At 40.1% G+C, this 18981-nt stretch overlaps 1 protein-coding gene across 1 annotated transcript in view; it reads left to right on the top strand.

Moving 5' to 3' along the window:
• SCLY (selenocysteine lyase) overlaps positions 1 to 14196 on the top strand; it is a gene marked incomplete at its 5' end in the record, with an annotated part of 47763 nt that extends 33567 nt beyond the window's left edge. The window contains 6 exon segments of the mRNA XM_082249975.1: positions 3299 to 3405; positions 5929 to 5965; positions 7479 to 7562; positions 8257 to 8356; positions 11937 to 12012; positions 13860 to 14196. Coding sequence (XP_082106101.1) covers positions 3299 to 3405; positions 5929 to 5965; positions 7479 to 7562; positions 8257 to 8356; positions 11937 to 12012; positions 13860 to 14037 — 582 coding nt within the window. The 3' untranslated portion in view covers positions 14038 to 14196.
• Positions 14197 to 18981: the final 4785 nt, after the last annotated feature.

Below are 18981 nucleotides of genomic sequence, written 5' to 3'. Positions count from 1 at the left end.
GTGTTTGTTCTAATGGATTCCGGACGGCACATAGCTGTAGTTCGGATCCCGGATCCTTGGTTGACTGAACCATCAGATGTTGCGATCTGCAAGCTGGCTCACTAGAAACAGAGGAGTGTCGGGAGAGCGGAACCGAGCGAGCAAGGGTCTCGTCACAAGTGCCTTAATAAATCCCAAAGTGTGTTTATTAAATGTAGATGTGTGTCAGCCAGTTGATCCTTCCAAAGACAATGGAAGGAAACATTTTTGCACACATGAGAAAATCAGATGACTGATCGTGGTTTTTTGCATGCTCCTCACATGTCGAATTTGAGAGTGCTACTAAACGTGGGAAAATTCTGGTAGGATGCAGTAAACTTCCCTTCTGCATAGCTATGTAGTAGCGTTCAATCGGAAGTGATGTCATGTGCGTGTGACCTCTGTGTTTGCCACGTCTTTTGGCTATATCTGTTCAGATTGTAGTTGCATATTTGTGCGTTGCTCTCCGATCGTTGAATCGGTCTCTTCACGTGTATTCGGTCGTTGCCATATTCCAAATGGAGCAGATGGAATGCAGGAGTCAGCACTTCCAATTGACATCCTTGGTATTTTGGCTTTTAGGAATGTCTTTAAAAAGAAGAAACTAGGAAGAAGGACATGGCACAAGCAGTGGCTTCTGAGCCGTCAGAAATGCTTTCACATGTTTCTTTCCGAGAGAGTTGCAGGAAAACAACCCATACGATTATAGGAATTACCTACAGTGTTTCCAAGATTTACTGCAAGCCGTTACACCGTTCATCCGAAAAAAGGACACTCCAATTCGGGAATCGTTTAGTCCCGAACAACAGCTAATCAGCACGCTATGTTACCTGGCAACAGGGAGGAGCCCATAAAACCTTAAATTCTTAACAGGCGTTTCCCCACAAGCTTTTGGTGAAATTATCCCAGAGACCTGCAAGGCACTTATCCAGGCATTAAAGGATAAGTATATTAAGGTACAGTGAATTAAATGTGTTTTTTGTTTTTAAATGACCTCTAAATGTGTATCCTGGTTTTTTTTTTATTGCAAGTTACCAAATTGTGGGGGTCAGGCTCATTCTATTATAATTATATAGGATTTTTCAGTATTGTAACACTAAGTGCTCCTGTGCCTGTCTTATAGAAAAAAATATGTGATCTGTACCTATATCACAGTGGCTCCCAGTGGTCACGTGACCGCTCGACTCTCTCTCTCCTCTCTTCCCCTCCTCCAGTGCTCGGGCCCACCCACTGGAGCTGTCAGACAGGCAGAGAAGAGAGCCGAGGGATAAGCTGAACACCGGGAGCCGCTGTGATATAGGTACAGATCGGCATATTGTTTCTATAAGACAGGCACAGGAGCACTTAGTGTTATATTGCACAGTGGTGTAGTGGTTAGCACTTTCACCTAGCAGCAAGAGGGTTGCTGGTTAGAAATTCTCCCTGTGCCTGCGTGGGTTTCCTCCGGGTACTCCGGTTTCCTCCCACACTCTAAAGACATGCTGGTAGGTTAATTGGATCCTGTATAAAATTGACCCTACTATGTATGTATGAATGTGAGTTAGGGACCTTAGATTGTAAAGGATTGAGGGCAGGGACTGATGTGAATGTGCAATGTATATGTAAAGCGCTGCGTAAATTGACAGCGCTATATAAGAACCTGAAATAAATAAATATTACAGAGGGAATTCGATTATTTTATAGTGGTGGCTTAACAACCACTTTAAATGTATCCACTTCAATACCACCAGCGCACTGGCTTTAAAAGAGGAAGAACCTGGAGGATCAAACTACCTAATTTCTTACTAAGTCAACCGCTGCCTTTAAACAGAAGCTTGTCACAGCCAACAAGCTGAAAAAAATGTTTGAGCAGCAAAGACAGTTTGCCGATAGTTTGCTCCTTGAAATGCTGAACAAAGGGGTTATGGTAAAATTGACATGACATACACATATGTTGGAGTACAGTTCACCACCATCACAGCCAACCCAACCCTCACAACATACAGCACATAGTTTGAAGCATGTTTCAGTGGAAATATCTGCAACAAGAACACCAAAATTCAAAATGTTCAAAGAATTTTCATTGCACACATTTGTAATTTTTGTCTTCATTGATATTACCTGTATATTTTTTTCGGTTACTTTTTTTATATTGTTCTGTTAGACTTCCTGCCCACTGGTTCTTTGGCACTTATGTATGGGACGTGGGAATTCATAACCTTGCAATGCTGTTTTTGCAGGCTGCATTTTTGATATGCACTTTTAAGTTTGTTTTTTAGTTGGTTACCTAATAAATACTCGTCTTCAAAAAGTTAGCTGCCTTTTTTTTTTTTCAAGACAAAATGCTTTGACAATATTGCTGTTTACATTTTTTGGGTGTCATTAAATTCAACTTTCACACAGAACAATTGAAGCTTCTTCACAAAGATAGGAGGTGGAATGCCTGCTATTTTATTCAACTTTCTAGACAAACATTGACCTGTCGCCATTGATCTTGCATACTCCAACAAAAATGCTAATTTCTTTTGGGGTAATGACATGTGCATTAGCATTCTACATTTTATTTATCCAAATGTATTTGCTACACAGCGTTGTCATCTTCATGTTAAACAATAATTACTGGGTATACATTTTTTATGTGATCTGCAGATAAGTAACAAATAATAGCAATAATATTATCACTCAATAATTGCTATTAGCCTGCAATCAATGGTATTGTCATATTTTTGCTGTTTACGATTATTGCTGTCGTTGCCATATCTCCTTCTGGGTTATCTTTGGTCTTCCAATTTTGTACAGATGAATCCTATACTGATTATACGAAAATCGTACATTCTGTTATCGTACGAGAAAATGTTTTGTGCTCATCTCTTTGGATAATTTTGCATGAACTGCCGTAATCGGTTCTTGAAGCTGTGTACTAACAATCAGATTATTGGACGATCGCTCAAGAAGCGTTTTTTTTTCATCTGATTTTCTTATCGTGTGTACTAGTCACTTCTCCAGACAGGCCCCTTGCCATTCATCAAAATAATTGTTTGGTTGAACATTACTACACAACTGTTGTTTGTCCATTTTATTGACCTTTCCCTTATTGATGATGATTTTTCTTTCCTAGCAATTAATTCAAGGTTGGTGTCAACGGGCTTTGAACTTTGCACATTGGCCTACTTTCAGAAAGCCCTGGCAGGCACTCTTAAATCAGATAAGCAGAATTTGCTATGAATTGCTTTACAATACTTTTTGTTGCACGATAATAATAAAAAATAGCTAGATTGTGCTATTAATTTGCTTTTTTTAGTTCTATGGTCCTCGTATTGGAGCTCTTTATGTCCGTGGAATTGGGCACCAGACACCACTGCTGCCAATGTTATATGGAGGAGGACAGGAGCGCAATTACAGGCCAGGGTAAGCAGCGCTCAGTTATATTGATGCATCATATATATTTTGCATTGGATGGTAGCTTAAGCCGTTTGACCATATAAACATATTGAACAGAAGCTGAAAAGGAGATGAACCATATTAAACTGAGAGGAGAATTCTCAATAATTTTAGGTTTTAAAATGTCCACGGCCCTTTATATCATTATAACTGACTCATATTTTTGTGCAGGTGGTGCTGATCAGCTATAAAGAGCAATTCAAAACAACAAGCAAACCCAGTCAGTATACTAACAATAACCAATAAGCATAGCAATGATGCCTAAATCAGAAAGTTAGCCTAATTTGAGTTTTGTGTAATTCACCAAAGTCAGAATCTACGAACCACCTTACAGTGTCACTGGGAGTATACTTCCTGAAGCGTCTGTTGTGTATCTTGCTTCTTCTCTGCTTTCTCTATTAGCAATTTGAGTCAAACTTTCAATGTACTGTAGTCTCTCAGGCTCGAAAGAACTTGTTAATACTGACATATTTTGAACTTTAAGTTTTTAGTCAAAGACTGCAAGAATTGTGCAGTGGGTGTATTTGGGAATTCCTCTCCTATATCACAAACATTAGTTTCTAGATCACCCAAATACATACAAAGGAAGCACAATGGACTGGTACAGTACAGAAGTGCCCTGATGGAAAACTGAAATATTGAACATGCAGGCTGTGTTCCCTGTATGCATCACAAAGTTCTATTTCTGGTTTTGACTTAAAGCGGAGTTCCGGCCAAAACTTTTTTTTTGTTAAAAATATCCCTAGTATAGTCAGGGCTCGTGCATTTACATTAAGATATCCTGTAAACTGTCCCCCGTTTTTTGTTTGTGCAGCACATATAACTTACTTTATTCTGGTCCTGTACAGCGTGGCCATCTGCAGCGTGGGCATCTGAAGCTGCAGTGTTCCTCTTCCGGGATTCCGTGCTCAGACTCAGCCTCTTTTCCCCTGATTGGAGGAGATGCAGCCTCCCATACATACATACAGTGCTATGCACTGCCTCTGTTCTAGAACACCGCCCTCTGCCTCCCTCTTCAAGCACAGACCTAGGCCCCTCCCATAGCAGTGCCAGCACCGCTCTATCTCCCCCTCCCTCTCTCCTTCCCTACAGCTGAGCAGATTAGCCTAGGGGCGTGTCAGTATGGGGGGGCGGGGCTGGACCCAGTGCTACCAGGGACGTCACAAAGCAGTTGACACTCCGCTCAGTAGTTGGTGATGCCCATTGACTCCTGGGATTGATGACCCTCATCTCCCAGGAGCCAATGCAAAGCCGGAAATGACTTAGGTTGCCACGGCGCCATAAGGAGGAAGAGAACAGATATTTCAACATAAATGAGGTAAAGGAACTGTAAAAAAAAAAAAAATGCCAATTTGTTTTTTGCATGCACACAAGTGTTGCGTGGTGGCAAGTCTAAAATGTGGGTGGAACTCCGCTTTAAGTCTACCTTTAATCTTACCAAAAGAGGCATGTTTTTTTAACTATTTATTTATACTGACAAAGAGTACAAAAAGAAAGTACATGGAAAGTTAATTAACAGTAACTCTACAGGCACCAGTATAGTACAGCAGTCTCTCCATAAAGAGAGGCTGATATTACAAACATAAGAAAGCAGGGTATAACTCTGGCAAATTTAGAATATTCCAGAGAAGAGACATCCCTGGTGAGAATGCATGGATTCTTGACTGGAGAATTTGCTGTATAAAGGTTATCCTATATGATTTTGGTGTAAAAGATGTGCCTATGAGTGCCAGTAACGATCCTTGCCTGAGAAGAGGCATGTTTTCTAAATACGCTTTTCTTAGGAGGCCATCCTAAATGTGAATTTCCACTTTTACAGTCAAATTTGAGTAAACTCCTTTATATGTTTGTTATGCGTTCCCACTCACGCAACATACCTAAACATGTTTTTAAAAAAATATTTCTTACTTTTTAGATGTTTCTGAGGTGAAGGCCTCATGACAGATTGCAAACATTTTGGAACAATCTCAGACTGTCACTGTCCTTACACAGCTAGCCATTACCATACAATACAGAAAGTCAGCTTCTAAATCATTAGCCCTTTGTTAGGATAGACGGTGTTCAAGTTTGGTTGACGACTGATAAGGAGATCTGTCAGCACATTGCAGACAGGGGTAATTTTGATACACATTACCTCCCCACCCTCTTCCACAGGAAAATTTACTTTAGGAGTAAACTGTAAGAGCAAGTTAAATGCTAAGCAGCAATTTATATTTTTTAAAGGTATGCTATGTGAATAAGAGCATGTAACAAATCTAAAGTAAGTATTATCCCAATTTGGCTGCAAAAGTGGTAATGCACTTTAACTGATTTTTTTCAGCATGCTGGAAGATCACTATGACCAACACTGCAGACTTTTGTAACTTCATAGTGTATGCCATTAGTAAAAAATAAGTAACATAATAGTATGATAAGAAAATTCTGCATAATTATGGATTGTTGGTTTTTATGTGTTGCTCGTTTCTCCTTGACACCTGTTCTCTTCTCCAGGACAGAAAATACACCAATGATCGTGGGGCTAGGCAAGGTGAGGTTGGATTTCTTCTTCATATGCAAGGATGGTAAAATTTAGAAGTTAAAATATATAACCAATAGTAATCCATGAGTTATAACATTTTAGTTGATAGGACAAGGTTAAAGGCAAAGTCACTTGGTTGTTATGGACTATATATCACCATTACTCTTTCAATTTTTTTCACTAAAGAAGTGTATATTATGTACTGTATACTTAGAATTGAATACATGTTACCTTATGCATTTTAGTACGATAGACACTGTCACCAGATACCACATTCAAGACACATTAAAAGAATAACTTCAGCAAAGGAGCACATAGTGCTACTCCCTATCTTGTGATAATCGTTACCCCCTTTGCCTATTGCTTTGCTCCGTTGTTCCTTCTTCTGGCCTCTTTACTACTGTGCTCTGGATTGATGTAGAGATTGGTGGGAGAAAGCACTGAATAAAGCAGGTGTCACAGGAGATCAATGCTCCAGAAGAAACTTAAGTTAACGATTCATTACTGGAGACATGTTTTTCAGTGTTCAGTGGCACAAAGCACAACAGAGTCACTTTAAGCATGCAGCAAAGCAGATATTGTATAATTTCATTTTTCTTTAATTAACAAGTGCATATTGCCATATTTCTCTAGTTAACTTTTTTTTTTTTTTAGTAGAGTGTTCTTATGTGTGAGCAATCATGCTTACAAAAGCCAGGTTCCCAAATGAGAGGAGAAACTGCCTGACCAATAACAGTCCTCAACACAGTACAGTGGATGGTGCAGAGAGATATAAAATTTACTGTTGGGTACTTATAAATAGTATCAGTGATGTGAGATTCTCTATGGGAGGAGGACATTTCACCACAGTGACATAACATTCTCCTGTATAAAATAGGACAGGATTAATTTATGTAGACTGAGCAGGGAAGGATTGTCTTGTTTCAGATCACATCTTCTGCTTTACCACCTTCCTAGATTGCTCACCTAGAGCAGTGGTGCGTAACTACCAAGCCATGACCTGCGATCAGGCTATGACCTCCCTCCTCCCAGGCCTCCAGCCAGCTGCATATCCCCTAACATTCCACAGTGCCACCCAACATTCCATGGTAGTGTGCAGCTTTCCTCAAACTTCCACAGTACCACTAGGCCCCCTGAAAGCCCTTCAGCCCCCCCATAGTGCCCCAACCTTAAACAGTGTCTCACAGTGCTCTTCATCCTCCTACAGTGCACCTCAGTCTTGAAGTGCCCTCAAATTTCCAACAGTGCCCCTGAAAAGCTTCTAGCCCCCTGGGGAGACCCCAGCACCCACAGTTACCTCTAGCTCCCCCTAGCAACCTCATTATCTGCAATGCCACCAGGTCTGTTGCAGAGTTCCCCAACCCCCTCCCCTAATTCCCTCCACTGTGACACCCAGCCCCATCCAGAGCCATTCCAGCTTTTCAATACATATTTTGTATCCCCATGCTTTAATTGTGTGTCTATTAACCTTTTCCTGAGTGTAACAATGTGGATTACTCTAATTTTACTGCTGTTCCTCCAGGCTGCAGAGTTAGTCAGTTTACACAGTGCTGTATATGAGAGCCACATGCAAGAAGTACGGGACTATCTGGAGCAGAAATTACAGGTGAGCAACATCATCCTGAAGAATATTGTTCACAGCATTGGGCTGGTTTTTCTGGGAGGTAGAAAAACGCTATCTCACCATTCTCACTCCCTCTATTTGTTTAGATTGCAGCAACTAATTTTTTAAATTCTGTTTTAAAGCACTAACAGATTATGTACAGCTCTAGAGAGTATACATAACAAGTATATCAGCCCCTGCTCTGAAGTTTTTTTACTGTCTAAAGTCCCTAGTCATACAGAAAAAAACTCCATAGGGCCAATATGTTACAGCATTGGCGACAATACAGAATTGCCTTCTTAAAACAGAAGGTTTTTATACATCCTCAATTCCAGCACAAAACCCAAAAACAAGGAGCTGTCTCTGCTTACAGATAAGTGGGTGTAGTCAATTGAGTCATTTTCTTTTGCCCTTGTGGAGATCCGTGCATCCAGAACCATTGTTGTATAGCGCATATATAGTGATTGGTAACAGAAATCGGAATAGCTAGAGGAACCTAATGCATGAAACATTGTTTGCATGTAAATAGTGTTCCCTGTGTGGATGTAAACTCAGGGCCTTTGCATTGCAAGGCAGGAGTGGTAGCCACCTATCTATACCTACCTACTGATATTCTTACATATTTATATTGTTGTTTGTTACAGTTTATGAATTTCCTAGCATCAGACTTTACATTTTAATGTAAATATATTTCTAGGCTGTATTTGGTGACAGGATCCGATTTAACTCTCACTTCCCTGGCACAAAACGCCTTCCTAACACATGCAACGTGTCACTGCTGAAGCCTTCTGTCCTAGGTATTTATTTTTGTATCTTTGTTCATTCATCATCATTATTATGCGCAGTTGTGCACTGCATAGATTAGAAAATGTTACAGTTATTGACTTGAAGCAAATTTATTGGTCTTTTTCTTTGTACAAACACTAGTCATTTGTGGCTTATTATTTATAACCCATACAGGGAAGTGTAATTTTGTATGACAGTCCTTTTAGATTGTAGCCGCACTTTGTCCTTCACTGATTCTAATCACAGTGTTACATGTCACTGGCACCAATACTGGTATTACAGAATGGCATTAAATTGTGTCCATCCCATTGTGGCTCTTGAATGGCCTAAAGTCACTCACACACATTCCAAAATGGAGACAAAGATTATTTTAGACAATCCCTGCCTGTGTGTAGGTCAGAGACAGTGTTTGACTGTCATTAGATATGAACTTTGATATCTGGTACCCATGTTCGAAAATGTGGATGTATCATTATTATGTATTAGTGGTTCTCATAATTTGTCCTCTGCACAATTTGGGTGCTGGGTACCCTGTCAGATTTGGCTTTCAAGAATTCCCAAATTACCAGATTTGTTGCAGATGGGATCGCTGATCAGTCTGCTTAAATAGGGTTTGCTTTTAGCTGCTCTATCACATTAGGTTGTATACAAGGTCCCACCGTTAGACATGATTTTCTTAAAGGAAAGCTGTAGAAAAAGAAATATTTATGCTGCCATTGCTGACCTTTCCTTTTGAATATTTTATTTGCCTGACTGCCATGCCAATCCTTTGGTCTGTGTACTGCCTAGGTCACTGACCTGGAGTAAATATATGTACTAGTGAGTCTGATATCTTTGGAGGTTCTAATTTCAATGTAAGCCTACAGTTTATGCTGAATATATGTTTCCTTTAACAGATCTAAGTATACACATGCGTGTTTGTATAGCCTAAGCCCCTGAAACTATCCATTGGGGAACAGTGATGACTAGCCTTGAACATATACCATGGGATTTATCCCTCACAAATTATTTTGTGGAATTTGGTTATATCAATGGATAGGAGGAGTAGCTGTGTATGGAGGAGCAGAATGAGGGTCTGCAGTATAAATGTAGAGGGGTGGGACCAATGTGAAACAGGAGTCCAGTCCCCAGGTGGACTGGTAATCAGCTAAGTAAACTGACATACAGTGGGTACGGAAAGTATTCAGACCCCCTTAAATTTTTCACTCTTTGTTATATTGCAGCCATTTGCTAAAATCATTTGAGTTCATTCTCCTTCCTCATGAATGTACACATAGCACCCCATACTGACAGAAAAACACAGAATTGTTGACATTGATGCAGATTTATTAAAAAAGAAAAACTGAAATATCACATGGTCCTAAGTATTCAGACCCTTTGCTCAGTATTTAGTAGAAGCCCCCTTTTGATCTAATACAGCCAGGAGTCTTTTTGGGAAAGATGCAACAAGTCTTTCACACCTGGATTTGGGGATCCTCTGCCATTCCTCCTTGCAGATCCTCTCCAGTTCTGTCAGGTTGGATGGTAAACGTTGGTGGACAGCCATTTTTAGGTCTCTCCAGAGATGCTCAATTGGGTTTAAGTCAGGGCTCTGGCTGGGCCATTCAAGAACAGTCACGGAGTTGTTGTGAAGCCACTCCTTCGTTATTTTAGCTGTGTGCTTAGGGTCATTGTCTTGTTGGAAGTTAAACCTTCGGCCCAGTCTGAGGTCCAGAGCACTCTGGAGAAGGTTTTTGTCAAGGATATCCCTGTACTTGGCCGCATTCATCTTTCCCTCGATTGGAACCAGTCGTCCTGTCCCTGCAGCTGAAAAACACCCCCACAGCATGATGCTGTCACCACTATGCTTCACTGTTGGGACTGTATTGGACAGGTGATGAGCAGTGCCTGGTTTTCTCCACACATACCGCTTAGAATTAAGGCCAAAAAGTTCTATTTTGGTCTCATCAGACCAGAGAATCTTATTTCTCACCATCTTGGAGTCCTTCAGGTGTTTTTTTAGCAAACTCCATGCGGGCTTTCATGTGTCTTACACTGAGGAGAGGCTTCCGTCGGGCCACTCTGCCATAAAGCCCCGACTGGTGGAGGGCTGCAGTGATGGTTGACTTTCTACAACTTTCTCCCATCTCCTGACTGCATCTCTGGAGCTCAGCCACAGTGATCTTTGGGTTCTTCTTTACCTCTCTCACCAAGGCTCTTCTCCCCCGATAGCTCAGTTTGGCCGGACAGCCAGCTCTAGGAAGGGTTCTGGTCGTCCCAAACGTCTTCCATTTGAAGATTATGGAGGCCACTGAGCTCTTAGGAACCTTAAGTGCAGCAGAAATCTTTTCGTAACCTTGGCCAGATCTGTGCCTTGCCACAATTCTGTCTCTGAGCTCTTCAGGCAGTTCCTTTGACCTCATGATTCTCATTTGCTCTGACATGCATTGTGATCTGGAAGGTCTTATATAGACAGGTGTGTGGCTTTCCTAATCAAGTCCAATCAGTATAATCAAACACAGCTGGACTCAAATGTAGGTGTAGAACCATCTCAAGGATGATCAGAAGAAATGGAAAGCACCTGAGTTAAATATATGAGTGTCACAGCAAAGGGTCTGAATACTTAGGACCATGTGATATTTCAGTTTTTCTTTTTTAATAAATCTGCAACAATGTCAACAATTCTGTGTTTTTCTGTCAGTATGGGGTGCTATGTGTACATTCATGAGGAAGAAGAATGAACTTAAATGATTTTAGCAAATGGCTGCAATATAACAAAGAGTGAAAAATTTAAGGGGGTCTGAATACTTTCCGTACCCACTGTAAGTGCAGTATTCTAATGTAGTGCAAACATTTAGAGCTTGTTCACATGTGTGTCAATACTGTGGGGTTGATTTACTAAAGCTAATTACCCCAATGCGTTTATTTAGCATTTTTTCAGCATTCTTAAAGCCTCATACCCACCCTTCAGTGACTTCCGTGAGTATTACAATGGCACCACAAAACGCCGTTGTGTAGTGTGGCGTTAAAAATTAGTTGCTTTTATGAGGCATCGATGCTTGTAAGCCACCTGCATTGATTTTAGTGATATTGCTCTGTAACTGCACATGTAAAATTATTGGCGTGTTAGTGAAGCATTTATAAAATGTTAGCTGAGAACTGGGGGGAGAGGCAGTGGAGGTTCCTGTATCCCAAAATGCACTGGGAAATAATAGATGACTAGGACAGAGAAGCTCCAGCCACTTCCTGGTTGTATAGAGAAGGCGCGTGGTAACACAATTTGTTACTGTGTGCTGGCAAAACATCAAAACAGCCAGCAATATTGGCAGTGCCAGGTAGAGGCAGAGGCATTAAGCAAAACTGAACTGGACCAAGCCAAGTGTCAAAAAGATCAAAATATACAAATCTATTTTGCAGAGAATTCCCAAAAATGTCTGCTGTCACACCACAACCTAACCACGCCTCAAAGTAGATCATTTCCTCTACATCACACTAGAAAAACAACACTTTCATGGGCATTTATCAAGTATTCTTGCTTTTTAAACACTTTATAAACACAATGAAAACACATCATAAACACATAATAAATGATATATCACATGTTTCTTGCAGGACGTGAATGGCTGGCCCATTGTCATTCTCTTCAGGCAAGTGTTGGAGCAGCTTGTCACTCAGACCGGGGAGACAGGTAAAGATAAATTCTGTTAGTGTATATAAGCCAAAACTTTTTTTTAAAATTTTGGATAGTGTATGGAAGGATTAAAACCCCTGCCAGGTTATTTCATTGCCGCCTGTTTACTATTGGGAAAATTTCTCTTCACTTTCAGTCTGGTAGATCTAAAAAGAGGTTACAGTAAAGCATCCAAAGTACGGGAATTTCCTTTCTTAAGCTGGCTGTGCATGGGCCAAAAATCGACCAGTTCAACAGGGACTGGACGACTTTTGATCCATGTATGGGCAATGTGGTTGAACAGAAATCAATCTGTTTATCAATGTCTGTTCAACAAGCCTATTGGAAAAATTTCCCTTTTATCTGTCTGCAGTGCTGATCGGTGTATTCTGACAGTGGAGAAGTCTGTCGGAATACAATGACACAATCAACCTCTTGTTGAACATAAAAAAAGGCTTATCCTTGGCTTGCTTTAGCCAGAGAAACCTATTGTCCTCTTAAACATAGATTTCTCTATTAGAAAGTTGCCCCTTTTCTGGGGAAAACTCCTACATTTTGAATTTCCCCTAATTTTCTTTCTCGTTAACAATAATCACCAATTCAAATAGGGGGGTTAACCACCTCAGTGGGATACAGACCACATTAAACACTTTAAATAGGATTTAACCTTTATCCAAGCTATACAAAACAAAAAAAGGGTCTTCCTAGAAATATATTTTAAGTGCCATTTATTTTTGAACTGTACCATTATCTTAGTGTACTGTCAGAAAGATGAAAATAATTTTTTGTGAAAAATTATACAGTATGTTTATTAGCTTCCATAATCTCTATCTCATAACAAGAGTGGAGGAATTGAACTGGAACCTGTGTGTGACATGGTATAGTTGAGCTAGACTAAACCAAGAAAAAGAAAAAAAAAAGCTCTTTGGCTATAATGCAACATGAGCTTCTCTTGTTTCATCCATGTAGGTTCTTCTGTCAGCATGATGAACATTTTTCAGTTCGTCAGATGCTGGACTGTTTGAGTCTGTCCCTATGCAAGAAATAGGTCAGGTGCTGGCCACACACATGGAGATTTCAACCACATTCAATCACAAAAAACACTTAAAAAATCAAGGCAACCTACCAACAACATTGGAACAGCAAAATAAGCTGTTGATGGTATGTTCTATTTATTCGTTTGGGCATTTTGTGGTTGAAATTGCCACGTGTATTGCCAGTAAGATCTAATATCCTATATTTAAAGTGGACCTAAACCTTATAATTTTCAGCCAAGGAAGCTGCCATCTTGGCCTCTGTTTGATCTTCAACTGCCAAGGTGTTGCACATGTGATCAGTTATGACATCAGCCATTTGATGGTTTGACAGTTTGGTTGAGAGCACAAGCAAATGTGACAGTTAGCATTCCTGGCATGCCAGGAATGTAACTTGTTTTTTTAAACCGTTAAATCAGTGGGTTTAGTTCCACTTTAAACATTAAAAATAGTTCCTAATTTTAAAGCAGTATTCTAATTTTTACTTTGATCTAAGTTTTTCTTTTACGATTCCTCATTCTGTATATTAAAACATCTGAAAATAAAGTTTCTAATTTTCCCATAGAAACCAGTCAGATTCTTACCTAAATTTCTTAACATGTGCTAGAAAAATCATGAGTTTGGATGCCATGGGGGACAAAACTGTATTCTACTTTTTTATGCATGGAGTTCAGTTTTCTAAGAAAGGTGATAAACAGTATTTGGTCACTGACCAACTCTCCACTTGTGTACCATATTAGTATTTCAATGTTTCAGGCAGACCTGTCAGTTTGTAGTAGCCAACACATTGAAAATATACTTACATGTCACATCTTAAACTTTTTCCTGCAGTCCTTCCCATGTACTGCTGAGCAGTGGAGTACCCCGAGAATCCGCACGTGGCGCTGTTCGTTTGAGTGTGGGTCGGGAGACCTCGAGAGAGGATATAGATGTGATTGTTAAAGATCTTGAACAAGCAGCACAAAAACTGAAATATAAAGAGTCGAGTAGAAGAGATTTAAAAACATAGGAATGGGACAGAGAGGAGGTGTGCTTACAGGTTAAATAGCAATGAACATTAGAAGACATAAGTCGACAGCCCTTTAATTAACTGTTGATTAATCAATGCAATAGTCAGACATTTGTTTTTTTTTGTTAGCGCAAGGCAGCCCATACATTGGTTCATTTTTCTTTTTCAGCCAGCGGATTGAATTAAAAAAAAAAAAACTGACCCAATTCCCCCATCCCCACATCCTCCTGCTGTGCTATTGTATTCTGCCAGTGGGGAGACTTCCCCACCATCAGAATACTTTGAACAGCACCGTAAATTCAGACAGTGTGGTTGTACAGAAGTCAATCAGGAGATCCACTTTTATACAACCACCATGCCCATACATGGATCGAAATTTGGCTTGTCCCTGCTGAACCAGATGAGTTTTGATCCATGTATGGCCAGCTTAGTTCAAGCACTTAAAGGAAAACTGTATTTTCCAAAGCATTTATTTGTAATTTACATATAAAGCATAAAAAAGATGGAGCACTGGATTCAGTGACAGTTTACAAAGCAATAAAGCAGTCTTAAAGGAAAACTGTACTAAGAGGAACATGGAATCTGCAACTTCTAACCTTCTAAGAACACTAGCTGCCTGGCTGTCTCTGGTTGTAATGCTTTCTGATTCACTGACCTGGAGCAAGCATGCAGATTTACAAAAGTGAAGTCAGAACTCTTGATGTAAAAGGTTTTCTGGGTTAGTACTTCTGAATATACTAAAGCAATTGGATCAGCATGGCAACTAGCATTTTCTGAAGGAAAGGTCAGTAGTGGGGGCCTCAGTAAAGATTCCTTTAGCACAGGGATCTCCAAACTATGGCCCTCCAGCTGTTGCAGAAATATCTGTCCCATGAGGCATTGTAAATCTCTGACATTCACAGGCCTGACTAGGCATGATGGGAATTGTAGTTCCTGAACAATTGGATGGCCATAGTTTGGAGACTCCTGCTTTAGCAGATTGCTAATGAGTAGCTACAAGCTAAAGCTTGCCATATATGTTTGGATGTCTTTCATTCGGCCCAGCAGGCTGAAATAACAGGAACTTTTGGTATGTGTGTACTCTTCTGGTTGGTCTAAGCCAGCTTCTATCGAACGGTTCTGCTCAAAAATCAGCATTCAATTATCGCTGGCAGCTAGTGGCTACAAGCACTGTTCACTGTATTCTGGCAGGGGGGTGGTGTAGCCACTCTATCACAGTATAAACAAACAGTGGGTAAGGTCTCTGCATCAACATCACTTGTGTTGATGTGGGGATCTGTCAGTTTTTTTTTTCGTTCAACCCAGTGGGAGCTGTACTTCTGCCTACATGTAAACAAGAAGATTTGTAGGATTGAAAAGAGTAAGCAGCCAAACAATTTACTGACATTTAAATATGTCACCAATACACCTTATTTTTAAAATAAATTTGATTTATGTTGTTTTATACTGCTTCATTCCAAAATCCAAGGAGACTTACAGCCACATTCCTCTTTTTTAAAAAGACTATGTTGATCCATCAGATCATATCCTTTTATGGCAGCTGCACCTTGTCTTGCTGGATTTCACAGACAATGTTCCTATTAAACACTTTTCTACAGTAAGCTACATTATCTTGTGTTTTTTCTTCTTACTCTCAGGTAAAGACATATGGCTGTTTTGAGATACAGGTGCAGTTTGTATGTTAAAGACATAATAGGATTCAGCTGAGGAAAAGTTTTCTAGTGCTGAGCTACTGTAATTTACTGCACATTTTAAAATAAAAAATATGTTGTCATTATTGTTGTTTTGTTGTTGCCCTATTTCAGGATAATGAATGTGAAATGGCTGTGTAATGCGTTGTGTTGGGAAGTTTTAATACATGGTTAAATTCACAGTAATAGTTTTTTTAAGGAACTCATTCGGGTGATAGCTAGACCAATATTCCTAAGTTTCATGGACAGTTTACTGACTGTAATGGTAACAGCTGATTGAAGAAAAGCCAACGTGGTACCAATATTTAGGAAGGGGCAGAGACATATACCTGGAAACTACAGGCCAGTCAGTCTAACAAAAGTTTCTAAATTATTGGATCAGGTGATAAGGGACTGTATCCAAGAATTTGCTGATGAAAACAGTATCATTAGTAGTAATTAGCATGGATTCATAAAGGATCGTTCTTGCCAGACCAATCTGTAACATTCTATGAAGAAGTAAGCTGCCGTCTAGATAATTATAGGCCTGTGGATGTGGGATTCCTGGATTTTGCAAAGGCATTCGATACAGTTCCCTATAAACGTTTATACTTTACAAACTAAGGTCTGTTGGCATGGACCATAGGGTATGTACCGGGATAGAGGTATATCCAAAGGGTGGTGATAAATAGTGAGCAGAATGGTCTTGGGTCCCTCAATGATCTGTCCTGGGAGCAATTCTGTGTAAATTATTTATTAATGATTTATAGGTTGATATCAATAGCTCAATCTTAGTGTTTGCTGATGTCAAAATCTACAAATCTAAGCAGTGAAATAACTTCACAACAAGAAGTGATCACCTTACAGGAGGACTTCAAAAAAATAATGAGTCGGGCAACTACATGGCAAATTAAGTTTAATGTTGAAAAATGTAAAGTAATGCATTTGGGTGCCAAAAATATGAATGCAAGTTACTCTCTAGGGGGAGAACCTCTGGGGAAATCAAGGATGGAAAAAGATCTGGGGATCCTAGTAGATGACAGGCTCAGCAACAGCAGGCAATGCACAGCTGCTGCTGCAAAGCCAGCAGAATATTAGAATGCGTTAAAAAAGTGATTAAACAATAATTCTGCCACTTTACAAGACTCTGGTTTGGCCGCATCTCGAGTATGCTGTCAAGTTCTGAGCACCGGTCCTCAGGAGGGATGTTCTAGAACTGGAGAGAGTGCAGAGATGGGGAAACATAGCTAATAAAGGGGACTGGAGGACCTCAGTTATGGGGAAAGACCACAAACATTAAAGTGGAAGTTCACCCCAATGCTAAAAATCTCTAAATCTACTGGCATCAAGAATGTAAGACTAATCTATCTAGGCCTGTAAAGAAGAAATTGCTATACATACTGTACTTTTTCTGAAGCACTCCAATGAGTCTCCAGTGGGAGAAGCTCTGCAGAAGAGACAGCCAACAACGGCTGGGAAGTGACGTCACCCATAGGGTTACTATGGGGCTTCCTTTGTCGGCTGCCTTCTCTGCACAGGCCTCCACAGAGAAGCCGCTGCTGACAGCTCAGTGAGGGACCGGAGCCGCTTCAGAAAAGGTATGTATAGCGATTTCTTATTTACAGGGCTAGATAGGTTAGTCTTAGGTTGTTGATGATGCCAGTAGATTTAGATATTTTAGTATTAGCATGAACTTCTACTTTAAACGTATTCTCTCTAGAGAGGAGATAGAGGAGAGGAGAGGAGACGCTTGAGAGGAGATATGATAGCAATATACAAATACCTTACTGGTGACCCTAGCATAGGGAAAAAACTTTTTAGTGAGAGGGAGTTTAAAAAGACATGCAGACATTCATTGAAAGTGGAGGAGAAGCTGTTTAATCTTAAACTGCTTAGATAGTTCTTTACTGTCGGAGCATTGAGGATTTGGAACTCCCTTTCACAAACAGTGGTATCAGCAGGGAGTGTCGCTAGTTTAAAAAAACTTTTAGGTGGGCATCTTAACAATCGCAACAAACCGGGATATGGGATGTAATATTGACTTAAACTCACACACACACACACACACACCACAGGTTTAACTGGATGGACTGGTGTCTTTATTCAACCTTAACAACTATGTAACTATTTGTAAGAAAAATATACAGTAATGGTCTTGTCCAATACAATCAACTATTTGGGCTTGCACTGTAACTGATTGGTTTACAGCAGGAGTGCTCAACCGGTGGCCCATGGGCACTGATGTAACCCACGACCTACTGCTCTGGTATGACAGGTCATCAAACCTAGATTGCAGGTTGCAGACCAACCATCTCAGAGCATCAGTGTGGATGAAGTTGGTGTCAAAGGAAGCAAGCGGCTACGGAGGAAGCACGAGCAACAATAATCAATGCTTCCTCAATAGTGCGCCGGCTTCTGTCCTAGACAAAGTGCATTTGGTATCACTCCACCTGAGACAGGAACCTTTCTAACAGCCAGCGATGCCAGCAGAAACTGAAAGATAAAAGGTCAGTTTATTATACATTACAGTTGAGCAATGGGCATATTATGTATTAAACATCATCGTTTTGCAATGAGCATATATGAACTCTTTAAAAATAAAGGATTATTAGGCTGCTTTCACACTGAATGCAGGAGTTTTGGTGCAGTTTCAGAAAGTGCACAACACCTGCAAGATATAATAGAAGTCCATGGCAAAACGCAGCTAACCCACAGGAAAACCACAGGTAAACATCAGCGCAGTAGTGTAAAAGCAGCCTTATAGGGGGTTCAGGACAGTAAGGGCTTGTTTAAATTTGCGGATTGGGGGGTGGTAAAATATCAGTTGAGATGTGTTTTTACCACACATCCCCCAACCAAGTGTGTAGCGTTAGGGTAGCGGCTGCAGGAGAAAAATTTTGTTATGCTATTCAACATCAAAAAATCGAAATTCTGAACCATTTTATTTCATTGTGGCCCGACCAGTTACTAAATCACCTAAGTGGCCCTCGCTCTTCAAAAGGTTGAGCATTCCTGGTTTATATGCAGAACATATCAGATTATTTGTTCTAGTATTTGGTTCATAATAATAGGGCCCACTATATTGGCAAAGCACAAATAACCAGTGATTATTCCACGTGAAAAGAAATCAGTGGCCATATTCTTTTGTGACCCATATATTAGGTACCGGTATTTATGTCACATAAGCCAAGGTTATCAAGTAAGGGCAAATATTTTAAATCTCCTGAAAAAAAATTGGGGACAATGCTGGCCAATGTGGTTAATAAAATAGTGG

This window comes from Pelophylax lessonae (assembly GCF_965119305.1).
Source record: "Pelophylax lessonae genome assembly, chromosome: 3".
NCBI classification, from domain to species: Eukaryota; Metazoa; Chordata; class Amphibia; order Anura; family Ranidae; genus Pelophylax; species Pelophylax lessonae.
Note: the sequence above shows the minus strand (reverse complement) of the source record. Positions and strands in the feature narration are given on the sequence as shown.